The sequence below is a fragment of the Bos javanicus genome, chromosome 4, assembly GCF_032452875.1.
Source record: "Bos javanicus breed banteng chromosome 4, ARS-OSU_banteng_1.0, whole genome shotgun sequence".
NCBI classification, from domain to species: Eukaryota; Metazoa; Chordata; class Mammalia; order Artiodactyla; family Bovidae; genus Bos; species Bos javanicus.
The window spans coordinates 33,774,125-33,792,629 of record NC_083871.1 but is presented as its reverse complement, the minus strand read 5'-3'; the positions used below and the strand labels follow the sequence as shown (position 1 = coordinate 33,792,629).

At 42.3% G+C, this 18,505-nt stretch overlaps 1 protein-coding gene across 1 annotated transcript; it reads right to left on the bottom strand.

Moving 5' to 3' along the window:
- Window positions 1-1,801: 1,801 nt before the first annotated feature.
- LOC133245962 (nucleophosmin-like) lies at window positions 1,802-2,815 on the bottom strand. Its single transcript, XM_061413743.1, has one exon. It carries the CDS (start codon window positions 2,656-2,658, stop codon window positions 2,101-2,103), a length of 558 nt encoding a protein of 185 aa, XP_061269727.1. The 5' UTR covers window positions 2,659-2,815; the 3' UTR covers window positions 1,802-2,100.
- Window positions 2,816-18,505: the final 15,690 nt, after the last annotated feature.

The following is an 18,505-nucleotide window of genomic DNA, read 5'->3' as shown; positions in this document are numbered from 1 at the left end:
TACTTCTAAGCCTCTACAACCACATGAGTCAACTCCTATAATAAATACAAATCTCCTCTTATATGCATCTATACATATCCTATTGGTTTTATTTCTCTGGATAACCCTGACTAATACAGTGGCTCGCCTCTCAGATAAACTACTTGTATTAGAATTCATATCTCAGAGAGTGCTTCTGGGCAAACAAAACCAAGGCAGTAGGGCTCTATTTGTATGTGATTCAAAAATAAGTAGAATAACAATCTGTTGTTAAGAAGAGGTGCAGCATGTAGTTAAGGGTAAAGAAGCTAGAGTGGACTGCCTGGGTTTGAAGCATCTGCCACTTACTAGCTGTGTGCCTCTGAGCAAATCTCTAAACCTTTCTGTGCCTCAGTTTCCCCGTCTGCTGAATGGGGATGGTAACGATATTTACCTTTATGATTGTTGTGAGGACTAGACTTAAAATACTTAACAAATTTAGAATACTGTCTTAAGAGTCCAAGCTATTACTACTGCATTTGCAATAAAACCATAAGGGAAATTTTAAACACAATATTCAGAAGCATTGTAACTTTTCAAAGCAAGGAGTTTGATAGGTTCAGAGCTGGGTATATGGGGGTCTCAAAGGTGCTAGTTAAGTTCTATTTTTTTAAGTTGGGTAATGGATATATTTTTGTTGTTTTATTACACTTTATAACTTACATGTAAACTGTCTTTTAAAATATCTATCAAATAGTGCATAATTTTTTAAAGGTGAAAAAGTAATCTCCAAATATATTCAAATTTGTGTCTCTTATGATCTCACGGTACTCTCTGTTTCAGCTAAGGTTGCCCCTCCCCCACTTTCCAAGCGTTCCCTGGAGGTAGTGACCTTTCAGACTTTGCCTGAGTGGCCCCTTTCAGGAGACTTTCCCAGACACCTGTACCCTGTGAGGCCCTGGGCCCAGCCCACATCACATGATCCTCCTGGAGTTTCTCAGCAACCTTGTACTGTTATCTTTAAACATATCTTAACTTTAAAAATTCTATCCTTTTGAATGAGCATCGCACTTAAAATATTTAACAATTAGTATATGTTTACTTTGGGCTTCCCTGGTGGCTCAGATGGTAAAGAATCTGCCTGCAATGCAGGAGACCTGGGTTTGATCCCTGGGTTGGGAAGATCCCCTGGAGGAGGGCATGGCAACCCACTCCAGTACTCTTGCCTGGAGAATCCCATGGACAGAGCAGCCTGGCGGGCTATAGTTCATGGGGTTGCAAAGAGTTGGACACGACTGAAGCAACTCAGCACACACACATGCACACATATGCTTACTTTAGAAAAAAGATACTTGTGCAAAAAAAGAAAATGGTATTCTCACAATATCATCACTCAGCTATAACCACTGTTAATATCCTGATGTCTGTCCTTCAGGACTTTATATTCTATTATACATTTAAAAACAAAATTACATTATAAAGTAGTGCTACTAAATGATATCCTTTTAAAACTTAATATACTGGAAACATTTTTTTTTAATTAAAATACTGAGTTTATTTCACATGTATATTTTTGTCTCCCCACCATTTCCATCTGTCTGACCACCAATACTACTATTCCTATCATAATATTCCATACATACTTAAAACCAAGCAAAGGGTGGACTTCCATCTTTAAAAACTAAACAGGCATTTTGGACAACACATTCTTGGCAATGGAACGTGGACAACATTTATCAGACACGGTAGGGAAAGTTCTCACTCTGCATTATAAAAAGGACAGCCAGATATCAACTGTTACAGAAATGAAATAAGACGGAAATTTTTTAACAAACTGTTTAAACTATTTTCTTAAAGAGACTTCCTCCACTGCCAGAGATCTTGAATAGCCTCCTGGTCAGTCATCCGGAAACAATTCTTCACATAATTGATAAACTTGGCTTCCACTTTGGGAAGGGAACCACCTTTTTCTATACTTGCTTGCATTTTTGCTTTAGTGTCTTCTACAGAGCTAGGTCCTTTCGGTGTTTCAGGTGTTTTTTCCTGTTTTTTGAAGGATTCTTGGCCTTTTGATCTTGGTGTTGACGGTTTTGAGTCTTTTCCATTTTGGTTTGATTTTTGTGCATTTTTGGCTGGAGTATCTCATACAGATTTCTTTACTGGAGCTTTTTCTTCAACTTCCTCCTCAGCATCGTCATCGTCATCATCTTCATCTTCATCAGCAGCAAGCTTTACTTTTTTCTGGGGAAACTTGCTACCACTTCCAGGGGCAGAACGCTTTCCAGATATACTTAGGAGTTTCACCTCCTCCTCCTCTTCTTCTTCTGACTCTGCATCTTCCTCCACAGCTACTAAGTGCTGTCCACTGATATGCACAGGCCCTGAACCACACTTGAACCGTAAGACCACAGGTGGTGTAATTTCAAAGTCCCCAAGAGAAACCGTTGGCTGTACAGACATTTTCAAAGTTGCCAGTGTTACTTTAATTGGACTGCCTTCACAATTCATGGCCTCTGCTTCAACAATGTATAACTCATCCTTTGCTCCAGCCCCTAAACTGACCGTTCTTAAATATAACTGGTGCTCATTTTCATCATTATCCACCTTGAAGTGATAATCTCTGTCAGCCTTTAGTTCACAACTGAAAAGATAGTTCTGGGGCCTCAAGGGGCTCATGTCCATGTCCATTGACTCCTCCATGGGTTGGCGGCACGCACTAACGTGGGAGAGAAGCCGGACGGAATTAAACGACTACTATTCGAACCAGCAGCCGCACAGGACGGAATCACACCAGGGCTGTGTGATTTTTTTTTTTTTTTTTTTTGAGAAGATTTCATTGCAGGAATAAACAGAAGAGATTCAACGGCTGCTTAGTCAACAGAAAAGAGGCAGAGTTTACTGTAAGGATGCCTGGCGCTAAGGAACACAGGATCCACGAGACCCTAGAAGGAAATGCAGGTATGAAAGGCAGCAGGGGTTTGAGAAGCCCCTCTAGGGCTCCACCATTAAAATGATTACATGTCGCTGTGTATCCGGGCGTTCTCTTCTCTGTATTGACAGGCTTTCTTGCCCTAGGTATTATTTTTTTAGGTCCTTAAAGCTTCTGCTTTTTCAATTTCTTCTTTCTCGTGACTTCAACTTATTGAAACCTTTGGCTTTTTTGTGACCCATTATTACCCTTTTAGTATCTCTTTATCTTGTGGAGTTTCACCTTTAGCCTCACTCTGCCAATCACCTAAATCTCTCGGCAGTTTCTATTTCAGGCTCACAAGACTCAGATTCTGATGGACCCTGACAGTCTCCTTAGGGGCAGGACTTCCGTCTCAGGACTTGAGGTGAGTCAGTGGTCAAGAGACTGGCTGTCCTCGAGCCAGGTGGTCACTGCTGGTCTCCATGGTCGTGTCCTTCCCCTGCCCCCATGCCCCTCCTTTACTCTTGCCTATAAAATGTGTCTGGCTAGAGTTGTGGTGCCCTCTTGTGGAAGCTCTAGGTATTAAGTGAAAGAAAGTATTCACTCATTCTTGTCCAACTCTGCACCCCAGGCTCCTTTGTCCACGGAATTCTCCAGGCAAGGATACTGGAGTACATTGCCATTCCCTTCTCCAGGGGATCTTCGTGACCCAGGAATCGAACCCACAGTTCTCCCACATTGCAGGCAGATTCTTTACCATCTGAGCCACCAGGGAAGCTTTTAGGTATTAAAAGTACCATCATTTTCTTCTAAAATTGTTTTCAAATTATGGGTACATGAATTTAGGGTCATAAAATCAACTAGAGACTGACAACTAGAATTTTAAGAATGGAATAGAGTGGAAGGAAATGGAACAGAATAGACTGGAACTGAACAGAATGGAACAAAACAGAATGGTGTAGCACAGAAAAGAACAGAACAGGATAAATGAGTGTATCACACTTCCTATGACTGAGTACTGTTTCATGAAAACTTATTTCATGTGTGTGTGTGTGTAAAACAATGTATGTGATATTCAAAAACTCTGAAAACTGGCATGACATAGGAATAAACACTCATCATAAATAACTAGTACAGTTGAACTGGTGAGAGACAGCTGCTCCTCAACCTATTATGGATGGGCATGGATGTGATAAACATGCTTATTTATTGATATCGGTCACATCAAAAGAACTTGAAAGACACTGTTCTAGGACTCAGTATAGTTATATATCAGAATTTTAATGATCATCCTATTTGTACAGATGTGCTACAGTTCATGCAACCTAGTGGCCCTCTCCCTTTTTCCATCTCCTCTCTAATCCCAAGGAATATGAAACAGTCCCGCCACTAAGAGAGACCCTAAGTGATTTGGATACGTGCTCATGACACAACCCTCCTGCGTATGACACACGTATTCATTCTCTCACCCCTCTCTCCTTTCATTCTCCTCCTCCTCCTTCTCTCTCTCTCTCTCTCACACACACACACAGTATTACTCCTCCTTCTCTCTTTCTCTCTCTCTCACACATACAGCATTACTATTTTTAACTGTTTTCCTGTTATTGGAGCAGTGGTAGGGTGGCCTGGTTAACAGCATGGGATTCTAGAGGTTAACTGTTGGGGTTAAATCCTGACTGTTTCATCTACTGGGTATGTGACCCCATGAATTAACCTCTCTGTGGCCCCCAGTCCTTCATCCGCAAAATGGGCATAATAATAATAACAGAGTTGTCTGGGAAGGCTGAATGTAAACTCCTTAGAAGAGTGTCAATTCAATGATAGCTCTTATCATTATTTAGACTGTGTCCAGTGTTTCACAATTATAAGTAAAAATATTGATTCAGTGAATACTTCTGTAGCAACATCTATGGAAAACAGACTTAAGTCACCATAGGGAAATAGATTGCTAGGTGAAACAGATACATTTTTATTTTTATTTTTTATTTTTCAGATACATTTTTAATTAAAGCTTTAAAAAATTTTGCTAAATTATCTACCTGCAAGGCCTTTCTTCTACCAGTGTTTGAGAGTGTGTTTCCCAGAAACTGCAGTCAACACTAGGAGTTATGATTTAAAACAATAAACGCTGCTAATCTGATCAGGAAATATGATACTTATCATTATATCAGTTTGCTTATCTTTGCTTACTAGCACAGTAGAATAATTTTTCAAGTGCTTACTGGCCATTTATGTTGACCCTCCAGCAAAGCATCTTGAGAATGTGTCTTGATGCCGAGTTAGTTTTACTTGAGATTACATCCCCATTAACCTGTAAAACCCTCACATTCAGATCTTTCACACCAGCTGAGCACAAGTCCTGTATGCAACTGGTTCCAATACAGCTTAGCTGAATTAAGTATCACAGCTACCACATATGATTCCTGCAATGAATTTCTGAGTCTAGTACTTAGAAAAAGGAAGACATCAGACTGATCTACACTGCACTGTCTTACAAATAGCCTTGGACAAAGGGAGGCAGTGGCCTTCCTTTGTGCGTCTGAGAATTGGGTGACTACATATTGTTCAGTTGCTCAGTCATTTCTGACTCTGCGACCCCATGGACTGCAGCACACCAGGCTTCCCTGTCCTTCACCATCTCCTGGAGCTTGCTCAAACTCATGTCCATTGAGTCAGTGATGCCATCCAACCATCTTATCCTCTTTTGCCCCCTTCTCCTTCTGCCCTCAATCTTTTCCAGCAACAGGGCCATTTCTAATGAGTCAGCTCTTCACATCAGGTGGCCAAAGTATTGGTGATTAATAAGAGCATTTACATATATTTTTAATTAGTTTCTCTGTGGAGGTTATTTGTCAAAATGTTCCTCTTCTCAAAAAAGAGAACTGTTTTTGTATTGACACTATGCAAAGGCTATAGTTTCAAATGGGACAGCCTTTCCATCATCTACAAATGAGTATAAGGCAATTACTGTGTGCTAGGTATGGGAAAGGAGTGTGTGTGTGTGTGTGTGTGTGTGTGTGTGTGCATGCTCATGTGTGCAAGGGCAAGGGTGGGTATGTGTACAACGTTCAAAACACAAGCACTTCCCTTCGAAGATTAGCCTTTAGTTGGTGAAGGAAGCAGCATGGTATGGATAGAACGATGCTGAAGAGTATCCAGAAACTGGCATTCTGTTCCCAAGCAGCTCAAACTTACTTTGTCAACTCAGGCAAGTCCCTTAACCTCCCTGCACTTCAGTTTCTTTACCTGGAAAACTAAAAGCAATGAGACTGTTTCTAACAACCCCCTGTGAGCTATACAGTATAAGAAATAAAGGGATGGGATGAGACAAACACATAAGACTCATAAGTGGTTGCTGTCAGGCAGTGAGAGACGGGCCAGGCAAGGGAGAAAGGTTTAAAGCAGGGAGATGGCATGTCTGGGTGAGGCAATCGAGGGGAATCTGTGTAAAGGTTACATCTCAGCTAACCTGGTGGATAGAGCAGAGGGCGTGGGAAACAAAATTGGGGGAAGAGCAGCAGCAAAGAAGAAAAGCTAAGGTAAGAAAGTGCCAGACATCTCCAAGGAAGGAGAATGAGCAGTTTGGCTGCAACACAGGGCTCACTCAAGCATCCACTGAGATTTCACTGGGAAAATGAAAGAGGAGTGGGGAAGGGCCTTGACCTGGCACAGGCATTCACCCACAGGGTTTCAGGCCAGAGGCAGGAGGGGTGTCTCAGGATTTCTAGGAGCACCAAGATGAGAGAGGAGCATGCAAGGGTCTGTTGATGCATGTGTGTGGGTAAGAGTGATGGGGGGAGGAGCTTCCCTGGTGGCTCAGTGGTAAGGAATCCACCTGCAATGCAGGAGACGCGGGTTCAACCCCTGACGCAGGAAGATCCCACATGCTGCTGACCAGCAACGTTTGTGCACCATAACTATTAAGCCTGTGCTCCAGAGCCTGGGCACCACAACTACTGAGCCTCCACGCTGCAAATACTGAAACTCGCGCTCTGCAACAAGAGCGGCCACGGCAGTGAGAAGCCCGTGCACCACAGCTAGAGAGTAGCCCCTGCTCAACCCACCTAGAGAAAAGCCTGCTCAGCAACAAAGACCCAGTGCAGCCAAAAATAAATAGATAAAAGCATTTTTTAAAGAAAAGAGTGAGTAAGATAGCTCCACGGGGCATGGTCAGTCCAGCTCTGAGTCGTGGGACGATGTGAAGGTTTTTGAAGAGAGTCAACAAAGAGCAGTGTTCTAGGGCAACTGACCTGGGGGAAATATAGCGGAGGCTGGAGAACTCAAGAGACTGGAGAAGGGAGGCCAGTTAGGAAACTTAAAGAATTCATGCCCTCGGGCCTAACTCTGGGTTCTGGCAATGAACAGGAAGAAGTAGTTATGGCTACAAGAGCTTCTGAGGAATTGCTGATAGAAAATTCCCCACAGGAAGTTGGTGATGCAGACTGAAGATGGAGGTGAGAAAGGCTCCAGTGAAAGGCAGACGGTGGAATCATAGAGCCTGGGAGCACAAAGGAGGAGAAACGCTTGCTTCTCTGAGCTGGAGAAGAAAATTTCCAAATGGAGGAGAAAGAGTTCACACCTCTGTTTTTTTCTTTTTTTTTTCAGTAAAGTATGGTGCAGTGGGAGGAGGTCTCCTGAGTAGTTTGGGGAGGGAGTTTTGCAGCCAGACAGACATAGAATGATTTTTAGTTAGTGGCTTCACCACTGACGGGCTTCCCTTGTGGCTCAGCTGGTAAAGAATCCACCCGCTATGCAGGAGCCCTGGCTTCGATCCCTGGGTTGGGAAGATCCCATGGAGAAGGGAAAGGCTACCAACTCCAGTATTCTGGCCTGGTGAATTCCATGGACTGTATATATATAGACCGTGGGGTTGAAAAGAGTCAAACAGGACTGAGCGACTTTCACTTTCACTTTCCACCGCGGACAGAAGGGATGATGATCCATAAGATTATTTTAATCTAGTTAAGATTCTGCTTCCTCATTTGTAAATGGAGATGTTAATAATACATCGACATTCTAGGAATCAGCGAACTAAAATGGACTGGAATGGGTGAATTTAACTCAAATGACCATTATATCTACTACTGTGGGCAGGAATCCCTTAGAAGAAATGGAGTGGCCATCATGGTCAACAAAAGAGTCCAAAATGCAGTACTTGGATGCAATCTCAAAAACAACAGAATGATCTCTGTTTCCAAGGCAAACCATTCAATATCACAGTAATACAAGCCTATGCCCCAACCAGTAACGCTGAAGAAGCTGAAGTTGAATGGTTCTATGAAGACCTATAAGACCTTTTAGAACTAACACCCAAAAAAGATGTCCTTTTCATTATAGGGGACTGGAATGCAAAAGTAGGAAGTCAAGAAACACCTGGAGTAACAGGCAAATTTGGCCTTGGAGTACAGAATGAAGCGGGGCGAAGGCTAACAGTTTTCCCAAGAGAATGCACTGTTCATAGCAAACACCCTCTTCCAACAACACAAGAGAAGACTCTACACATGGACATCACCAGATGGTCAACACTGAAATCAGATTGATTATATTCTTTGCAGCCGAAGATGGAGAAGCTCTATACAGTCAGCAATAACAAGACCAGGAGCTGACTGTGGCTCAGATCATGAACTCCTTATTGCCAAATTTAGACTTAAATTGAAGAAAGCAGGGAAAACCACTAGACCATTCAGGTATGACCTAAATCAAATCCCTTATGTTATACAGTGGAAGTGAGAAATAGATTTAAGGGACAAGATCTGATAGACAGAGTGCCTGATGAACTATGGACGGAGGTTCATGATATTATACAGGAGACAGGGATCAAGACCATCCCCAAGAAAAAGAAATGCAAAAATGCAAGATGGCTGTCTGAGGAGGCCTTACAAATAGCTGTGAGAAGAAGAGAAGTGAAAAGCAAAGGAGAAAAGGAAAAATATAAGCATCTGAATGCAGAGTTCCAAAGAATAGCAAGGAGAGATAAGAAAGCCTTCCTCAGCGATCAGTGCAAAGAAATAGAGGAAACCAACAGAATGGGAAAGACTAGAGATCTCTTCAAGAAAATCAGAGTTACCAAGGGAACATTTCATGCAAAGATGGGCTCGATAAAGGACAGAAATGGTATGGACCTAACAGAAGCAGAAGATATTAAGAAGAGGTGGCAAGAATACATAGAAGAACTGTACAAAAAAGATCTTCATGACCCAGATAATCATGATGGTGTGATCACTCACCTGAAGCCAGACATCCTGGAATGTGAAGTCAAGTGGGCCTTAGAAAGCATCACTACGAACAAAGCTAGTGGAGGTGACGGAATTCCAGTTGAGCTATTTCAAATCCTAAAAGATCATGCTGTTAAAGTGCTGAACTCAATATGCCAGCAAACTTGGAAAACAGAGCAGTGGCCACAGGACTAGAAAAGGTCAGTTTTCATTCCAATCCCAAAGAAAAGCAATGCCAAAGAATGCTCAAACTACTGCACAATTGCACTCATCTCACACGCTAGTAAAGTAATGCTCAAAATTCTCCAAGCCAGGCTTCAGCAATACGTGAACCATGAACTTCCAGATGTTCAAGCTGGTTTTAGAAAAGGCAGAGGAACCAGAGATCAAATTGCCAATATCTGCTGGATCATGGAAAAAGCAAGAGAGTTCCAGAAAAACATCTATTTCTGCTTTATTGACTATGCCAAAGCCTTTGACTGTGTGGATCACAATAAACTGTGGAAAATTCTGAAAGACATGGGAATACCAGACTACCTGACCTGCCTCTTGAGAAATGTGTATGCAGGTCAGGAAGCAACAGTTAGAACTGGACGTGGAACAACAGACTGGTTCCAAATAGGAAAAGGAGTATGTCAAGGCTGCATATTGTCACCCTGCTTATTTAACTTATATGCAGAGTACATCATGAGAAGCACAAGCTGGAATCAAGATTGCTGGGAGAAATATCAATAACCTCAGATATGCAGATGAGACCACCCTTATGGCAGAAAGTGAAGAGGAACTAAAGAGCCTCTTGATGAAAGTGAAAGAGGAGAGTGAAAAAGTGGGCCTAAAGCTCAACATTCAGAAAACTAAGATCATGGCATCTGGTCCCATCACTTCATGGGAAATAGATGGGGAAACAGTGGAAACAGTGTCAGAGTTTATTTTTTTGGGCTCCAAAATCACTGCAGATGGTGGCTGCAGCCATGAAATTAAAAGACACTTACTCCTTGGAAGGAAAGTTACGACCAACCTAGGTAGGATATTGAAAAGCAGAGACATTACTTTGCCAACAAAGGTCCGTCTAGTCAAGGCTATGGTTTTTCCAGTGGTCATGTATGGATGTGAGAGTTGGACTGTGAAGAAAGCTGAGCACCAAGGAATTGATGCTTTTGAACTGTGGTGTTGGAGAAGACTCTTGAGAGTCCCTTGGACTGCAAGGAGATCCAACCAGTCCATTTTAAAGGAAATCAGTCCTGGGTGTTCATTGGAAGAACTGATACTAAAGCTAAAACTCCAATACTTTGGCCACCTCATGCGAAGAGTTGACTCATTGGAAAAGACTCTGATGCTGGGAGGGATTGGGGGCAGGAGGAGAAGGGGACGACAGAGGATGAGATGGCTGGATGGCATCACCAACTCAATGGACATGAGTTTGAGTAAACTCCGGGAGTTGGTGATGGACAGGGAGGCCTGGCGTGCTGTGATTCATGGGATCGCAAAAAGTCGGATATGACTGAGTGACTGAACTGAACTGAACTGAATGATACCTTCTGACTAGGCCCCTTTTGAGGATATTGACCTGTAACAGAACAAAGATAATAAATAATTGCTATCGGTAAAACTATAATTATTATTTTCATGTATTTCTATTTTAATATATAACCACAGGACTAGTCCAAACTAGCCCTATCCTGTTTTTAACAAGGTACTGAGCTGGTCTTTGGAGACAACAGAACAAAACTCTAAGTCATGCAGCCAAAGCATACGCAGAGGAGAAAATGTTGACCTCAAATAAGACCTGAAACCTAAGTCTCTCCCCTCACTGAACCAAAGTACCGGACGTGCCCCTGAACCAGAGCACTGGAACCCTTTCGGAAGCGTAAGGTCCGCTGTCCAGGAAGATCTGGTGCTGAAACCCCATTCCCACACCTGACCGCAAAGGGCCACTTTCCAAAACCTGCCTGCCAGCACATCCTCATAACAAACTCCTCACCTAATTCAGAAATGGGTGAGAGAATCACTGATGGGGAGAGAGATCTAAGCTTTGCCTCCTGCCTCCTTACTTGGCTGCCCTGCAGTAAAGCCCTTCTCTCTGCAAAGACTGTTCCCTCAGTATTGATATCTGGGCAATAAACCCAACTCGCTCTGAGACAAGAACAGAAGGGGTTTGGCATTGTGACTGGAGGCAAAAAAAGTTATGAAAGTTAAACAACTCGTGAGGGAAAAGGAAATGGGGATGTTTTGTGATCAAGCATCTGGATTCTCCTTTTTTCTCTCTGTCTCATTCAAAAGTTTTATTAAAGAAGTTTTCAGATACTAATAAATCTGTATACAAAATGAATCTGTATACAAAACAGAAACCGACTCACAGACAAGGAAAACAAACTTGTGGTTACCAAAGGGGAGAGGGATGAGAAGAGGGCTAAATTAGGAGTATGGGATTAACATATAAAACTACTATACACACAAGAGAGAAGCAACAAGGACGTACTCTATAGCACAGGGAACTATACCCAATATCTTGTAATAACCTTTGGAATATAATCTGCAAAAAACAAACAAACCACAAATTATTATTCTCTACACTTGAAATTTAACATAATATTGTAAATCAACAGTACTTCAAAAAACAAAAGGTTAAAAAAAAAAAAAAGGTAAAGAAATTTTCAAACACAAAAGTAGAAAGAATTGTATCATGACCCTCTTTGTACCTAACACCCAAGCTCAACATTTTGCTAACCTGTGTTGTTATTTTTTGGATGAAATTATGTTAAAGCAAATCTCACATATCAATCAGTTCAGTTCAGTCACTCAGTCGTGTCCAACACTTTTCGACCCCAGGGACTGCAGCACGCCAGGCTTCCCTGTCCCTCACCAACTCCTGGAGCTTGCTCAAACTCCTGTCCATTGTGTCGGTGATGCTGTCCAACCATCTCATCCTCTGTCATCCCCTTCTCCTCCCACCTTCAATCTTTCCCAGCATCAGGGTCTTTTCCAGTGAGTCAGTTCTTCGCATCAGGTGGCCAAATTATTGCAGTTTCAGCTTTAGCATCAGTCCTTCCAATGAATATTCAGGACTGATTTCCTTTAGGATGGACTGTTTTGATCTCCTTGCAGTCCAAGGGACTCTCAAGAGTCTTCTCCAACACCACAGTTCAAAAGCATCAATTCTTTGGCACTCAGCTTTCTTTATAGTCCAACTCTCACATCCATACGTGACTACTAGAAAAACCATAGCTTTGACTAGATGGACCTTTGTTGGCAAAGTAATGTCTCTGCTTTTTAACATGCTGTCTAGGTTGGTCACAGCTTTTTTTCCCAAGGAGCAAGTGCCTTTTAATTTCATGGCTGCAGTCACCATCTACAGTGATTCTGGAGCCCAAGAAAATAGTCTCTCCCTATTTCCATTGCTTCTCCTTCTATTTGCCATGAAGAGATGGGACCAGATGCCATGATCTTCCCTTTTTGAATGTTGAGTTTTAAGCCAGCTTTTTCACTCTTCTCTTTCACTTTCATCAAGAGGCTCTTTAGTTCCTTTTCAATTTCTGCTATAAGGGTGGTATCATCTGAGTATCTGAGGTTATTGATATTTCTCCAGGCAATCTTGATTCCAGCTTGTGCTTCATCCAGTCTGGCATTTACCATGATGTACTCTGCATAGAAGTTAAATAAGCAGGGTGACAATATACAGCCTTGATGTACTCCTTTCCCAATTTGGCACCAGCCATTGTTTCATGTCCGGTTCTAACTGTTGCTTCTTGATCTGCATACAGGTTTCTCAGGAGGCAGGTCAGGTGGTCTGGTATTCCCATCTTTTGAGGAATTTTCCAGTTTGTTGTGATCTACACAGTCAAAGACTTTGGAGTAATCAATAAAGCAGAAGTAGACACTTTTCTGGAATTTTCTTGCTTTTGCTATGATTCAACGGATGTTGGCAATTTGATCTCTGGTTTCTCTGCCCTTTCTAAATCCAGCTTGAACATCTGGAAGTTCACAGCTCACGTACTGTTGAACCCTGGCCTGAAGAATTTTCAGCATTATTTTGTTTGTGTGTGAGATGAGAGCATTTGTGCAGTAGTTTGAACATTCTTTGGCATTGTCCTGCTTTGGGATTGGAATGAAAACTTATCTTTTCCAGTCCTGTGGCCACTGCTGAGTTTTCCAAACTTGCTGGCATACTGAGTGCAGCACTTTCACAGCATCATTTTTTAGGATTTGAAAGAGCTCAACTGGAATTCTATCACCTCTACTTGCTTTGTTCATAGTGATGCTTCCTAAGGCCCACTTGACTTCGCATTCCAGGATGTCTGGCTCTAGGTGAGTGATCACACCATTGTGGTTATCTGGGTCATGAAGATCTTTTTGTACAGTTCTTCTGTGTATTCTTGCCACCTCTTCTTAGTATCTTCTGCTTCTGTTAGGTCCATACCATTTCTGTCCTTTATTGTGACCATCTTTACAAGAAATATTCCCTTGGTATCTCTAATTTTCTTGATATGACTTCTTGTAATCTTTTTAAAGGAGCATGAAAATCAATTCCCAGTAGTATCATGGATGAGCTTGTAATAATCATGGATCTTTAAGAAATACTCCACCGATATTTTTTTCCCCAGTGCTGAATTAAATATGGGCAAAGAAACTAAAATGCACTGAAGAGTTAGCAAGAAATAAAAGAATTCTCAGAGTCAAAAAACTAAAAATAAAAATCAGAAAAGTATGCAAAGAACTAAAACTAGTTTTCACTTTGAGGATTAACTTCACCCAGCTAAGCACGAGTTTTCATTCTCACAGGTTTCTAAAAGCGCCCCAAGCCCAGTGTCCATACAAGCTGTGTCAGTCACTCAGTCATGTCTGACTCTGCAACCCCACGGACTGTGGCCGGCCAGGCTCCTCTGTCCACGGGATTTCCCGGGCACGAATACTGGAGTGGGTTGCCATATCTACCTTCAGGGAATCTTCCAGCCCAGGGATTGAACCCACATCTCCTGCATCGCCTGCATTGGCAGGCAGATTCTTTCACCACTCAGCCACCACTGATGCTGGGGTGCTATGGGGCTACCTCCTTGCTGTAAACATAAAGGAGAAATCAACAGTTTCTTCACAGAGCAGCAAGAAGATGGATTGTCTCAAACCTTGTCAGTGGGGGATGGAGGAGGGGTGGGGGGCAGAATTTATAACCACAAAATGGCCTCACAGTAGGTGTTCAGTCCCTAAAAAGCACTCTCAGTGCACCATGGAGAAAGAAAACCCCTCAGGGCAAGAATGTAAAGTGGTTCTGGCTTGGCAGAGCCTTCAGGCTCTGAGAAAAACACTTAAGTTCAGGCCTCCAAGAAGTCCCACTGAGAAGACTCCAAGAAATCTGAACTCATGGTCAATAACCACAACACTCATAAGGAGTGTTGGATGAGAGCTCACAGGAAAAGACAGGCTCCAGAATCAGAACCACAAAGGCGATACGGGATGATCAGACAAGTACCAGGACAAAGTGTGTAAAGTGGCGAAGTAATCCCCCCAAGGAGAGAACTGGGCAGTGACAGAGCTGGTGTTTCTAGCCACAGTCTGAAATCAGATTTGTCTGATAATAAGGCATTTTCTTTTTCCTTTTAAAGGTAATACTTAACATGCTCTGTATTTACCATCCTCAGTTTTGCCAACACTCAATCATGTTTGCTGAATAATTTTTGTAAAAAGCTAAAGCATATTTAATAGATAACTTTGAATCCTCACTTATACCTCTGAGCCATTTCATTTCTGTCCTTCCCGCCCCAGAGGTTTGTCATACTCCCCAGGCTTGTCTAACTCTTCTAACTCTTCTTCAATTTGTTCTTCCTTTGACATTGTTTTGAACAATATACCTATCATACGTGGGAGATTTTTGGTATAACGGAGGGTAGGAAACAAGGAGTCTCTTCTATCTTGTTAGATTTAGCCAATGGCTTTCCAGAAAGATTTTATGCTTCAACCCATCTTGCATCAGAGTTAGTTTAGCTCCACATTCTAACAAGGATCAGTTTTATCAGCTGTTTTAATTTTTGCCAATACTGTGTGTGAGAAGTCACTTCACTCATGTTATGTCTGACTCTCTGCGATTCTATGGACTGTCTCCTCTGTCTAAGGGATTCTCCAGGCAAGATTACTGGAGTGGATTGCCATTTCCTTCTCCAGGGGATCTTCCCGACCCAAGGATGGAACCTGAGTCACTAAAGTCTCCTGTGTTGACAGGTAGGTTCTTTACCATTAGCACCACCTGGGATATTTAGGTCTGATATTGTGTCTCATTGTCTTAATTTGCATCCTTCTGAATATTAGTGAGGCTGAGCCTCGTTTAAAATGGGTTTTCTCCTTACTAACTTGCCTGTTCAAATCCTCTGCTTATTTTGTGACTGGTTTCTTAGCCCCTTGCCAGTTGATTTGTGTCCATGCTGTTTACCAATTCTCTATAAATATGGGTGTTGTGAATATCCTCTTTCAATCCATGGTTTGTCTTTTCACATTTTTAAAGGTTTTCTCTGATGCCCAGAAGTTTTAATTTTGGCATAATCCATGTGTTAATATTTTTTATTTTTTCTTTATGTCTTGTTTATAAAAGCATTTTTCTACCCAAAGTCATGAAGATACTTTCCTATATTTCACTCTACATGTCCTAAAGTTTTGCTTTTCACTTTTGAATCTTTAATCTATGTGGGCTTCCCAGATAGCTCAGTGGTAAAGAATCCGTCTGACAAGCTGCAGACCTGGGTTCCATCCCTGGGTCAGGAAGATCCCCTGGAAAAGCCAATGGCAACCTACTCCAATATTCTTTCCTGGAGAATTCCATGGACAGAGGTGCCTGGTGGGCTACAGTCCATGGGGTCACAAAAGAGTTGGACACAACTGAGTAACTAACTTTAAACTGTAAGGGGAACATTAAGAGTAGTTCAGTTCAGTTCAGTCACTCAGTCGTGTCCGACTCTTTGCAACCGCATGGACTGCAGCACGCCAGGCCTCCCTGTCCATCACCAACTCTCGGAGTTTAATCAAACTTATGTCCATTGAGTCAGTGATGCCATCCAACAATCTCATCCTCTGTCATCCCCTTCTCCTCCCGCCTTCAGTCTTTCCCACATCAGGGTCTTTTCAAATGAGTCAGCTCTTCGCATCAGGTGGCCAAAATATTGGAGTTTCAGCTTCAACATCAGTCCTTCCAATGAACATCCAGAACTGATCTCCTTTAGGATGGACTGTTTTGATCTCCTTGCAGTCCAAGGGACTCTCAAGAGTCTTCTCCAACACCACAGTTCAAAAGCATCAATTCTTTGGTGCTCAGCTTTCTTTTTAGTCCAACTCTCACATCCATACACGATTACTGGAAAAACCATCGCCTTGACTAGATGGACCTTTGTTGGCAAAGTAATGTCTCTGCTTTTGAATATGCTGTCCAGGCTGTTTATAGCTTTTCTTCCAAGGGGTAAGCGTCTTTTAATTTAACGGCTGCAGTCACCATCTGCAGTGACTTTGGAGTTCAAAAAAATAAAGTCTGTCACTGTTTTCACTGTTTCCCCATCTATTTGCCATAAAGTGATGGGACCAAATGCCATGATCTTAGCTTTCTGAATGTTGAGCTTTAAGCCAACTTTTTCACTCTCCTCTTTCACTTTCATCAAGAGGCTCTTTAGTTCTTCACTTTCTGCCATAAGGGTGGTCTCATCTGCATATCTGAGGTTATCGATATTTCTCCCAGCGATCTTGATTCCAGCTTGTGCTTCATCCAGCCCAGCATTTCTCATGATGTATTCTGCATTTAAGTTAAATAAGCAGGGTGACTATATACAGCCTTGATGTACTCCTTTCCCTATTTGGAATCAGTCTGTTGTTCCATGTCCAATTCTAACTGTTGCTTCTTGACCTGCATACAGATTTCTCAAGAGGTAGGTAAGGTGGTCTGGTATTCCCATCTCTTTAAAAATTTTCCAGTTTGTGGTGATCCACATAGTCAAAGGCTTTGGCATAGTCAATAAAGCAGAAATAGATGTTTTTCTAGAACTTTCTTGCTTTTTCAATAATCCAACAGATGTTGACAATTTGATCTCTGGTTCCTCTGCCTTTTCTAAATCCAGCTTGAACATATGGAAGTTCTTTGGTCACATACTGTTGAAGGCTAGCTTGGAGAATTTTAAGCATTACATTGCTAGCGTGTGAGATGAGTGCAATTGTGCAGTAGTTTGAACATTCTTTGGCATTGCCTTTGGGACTGGAATGAAAACTGTCCTTTTCCAGTCCTGTGGCCACTGCTGAGTTTTCCACATTTGCTGGTATATTGAGTGCAGCACTTTCACAGCATCGTCTTTTAGGATTTGAAACAGCTCAACTGGAACTTCATCACTTCCACTAGCTTTGTCTGTAGTGATGCTCCCTAAGGCCCATTTGCACTCCAGGAAGTGTGGCTCTAGGTGAATGATCACACCATCGTGGTTATCTGGGTCATGAAGATCTTTTTTGCATAGTTTTGTGTATTCTTGCCACCTCTTCTTAATATCTTCTGCTTCTGTTAGATCCATACTGTTTATGTCCTTTATTGTGCTCATCTTTGCATGAAATGTTCCCTTGTGCACACCAGGAGCCAGGAGAAAGGAGCAATGTCCCCCCAAGAGACTGAACCTGAGGGAAGGCCTCAAAGGTTGGGGCGGGGTGTGGAGCCAGCTGGCATGCAGTACTCACACATGCCAGTAGGTGCCGCTCCACCACTGCCAGCCCCTGCAGGAGAATCAGAACCACTCCTCACTGAATCTGTTTCTTTAAATCTGCAACCTAGTAATTAGTAACCAGGCTGTTTTCAGGTATTTTTGCCATGTCATTACCAGGAGGAGATGTGTTAGGTTTTTAGATTACTTTTTGAAGTCCCTTTAAAATTACTTTCTTTTATAGTCAGGTATTTGACGATTCTCCGTAAGTGATATGTTACATGCTGGAAACTTTCCCCAAATTGGACAGCAATGTATGTTTTGCTTTCATTCAAGATTGAGTCATTGTAGGAAATATAGTGTCAGTAAGTAATTCTGTCAAAATGCTAAGAAAGTTAAGCCTACGTTTGGCATTAGGTGGACTATTTCAGAGGCTGAAGCCACGTGGTCTCACCACCTATGCCAGAGGGTCTGATGTGGGGAAAGCAATAGTTCTCAATAGTGGGCAGGAAACAGGCTCGAAGGCACAATTGACTGCTCTCAATGTACGTGGCAATTTTGCTTTGGATTATTTTCTTCCCTGGAGGAAAAAATGGCCACAGTAAATGGCCTTCATAAACTCCACAGAGGTTCTGTTATGCAGGGAAAAGAACCCTGGGGCTCTCAACCCAGCCCCTCTGGGAGCACTCCGAACTGAGGGGAAAGCATTCTTTAAACTGCTTATCCTCTGCTTGTAGAGACTTGTGTCCCAGAACTAGATCTGGTCCAAAGTG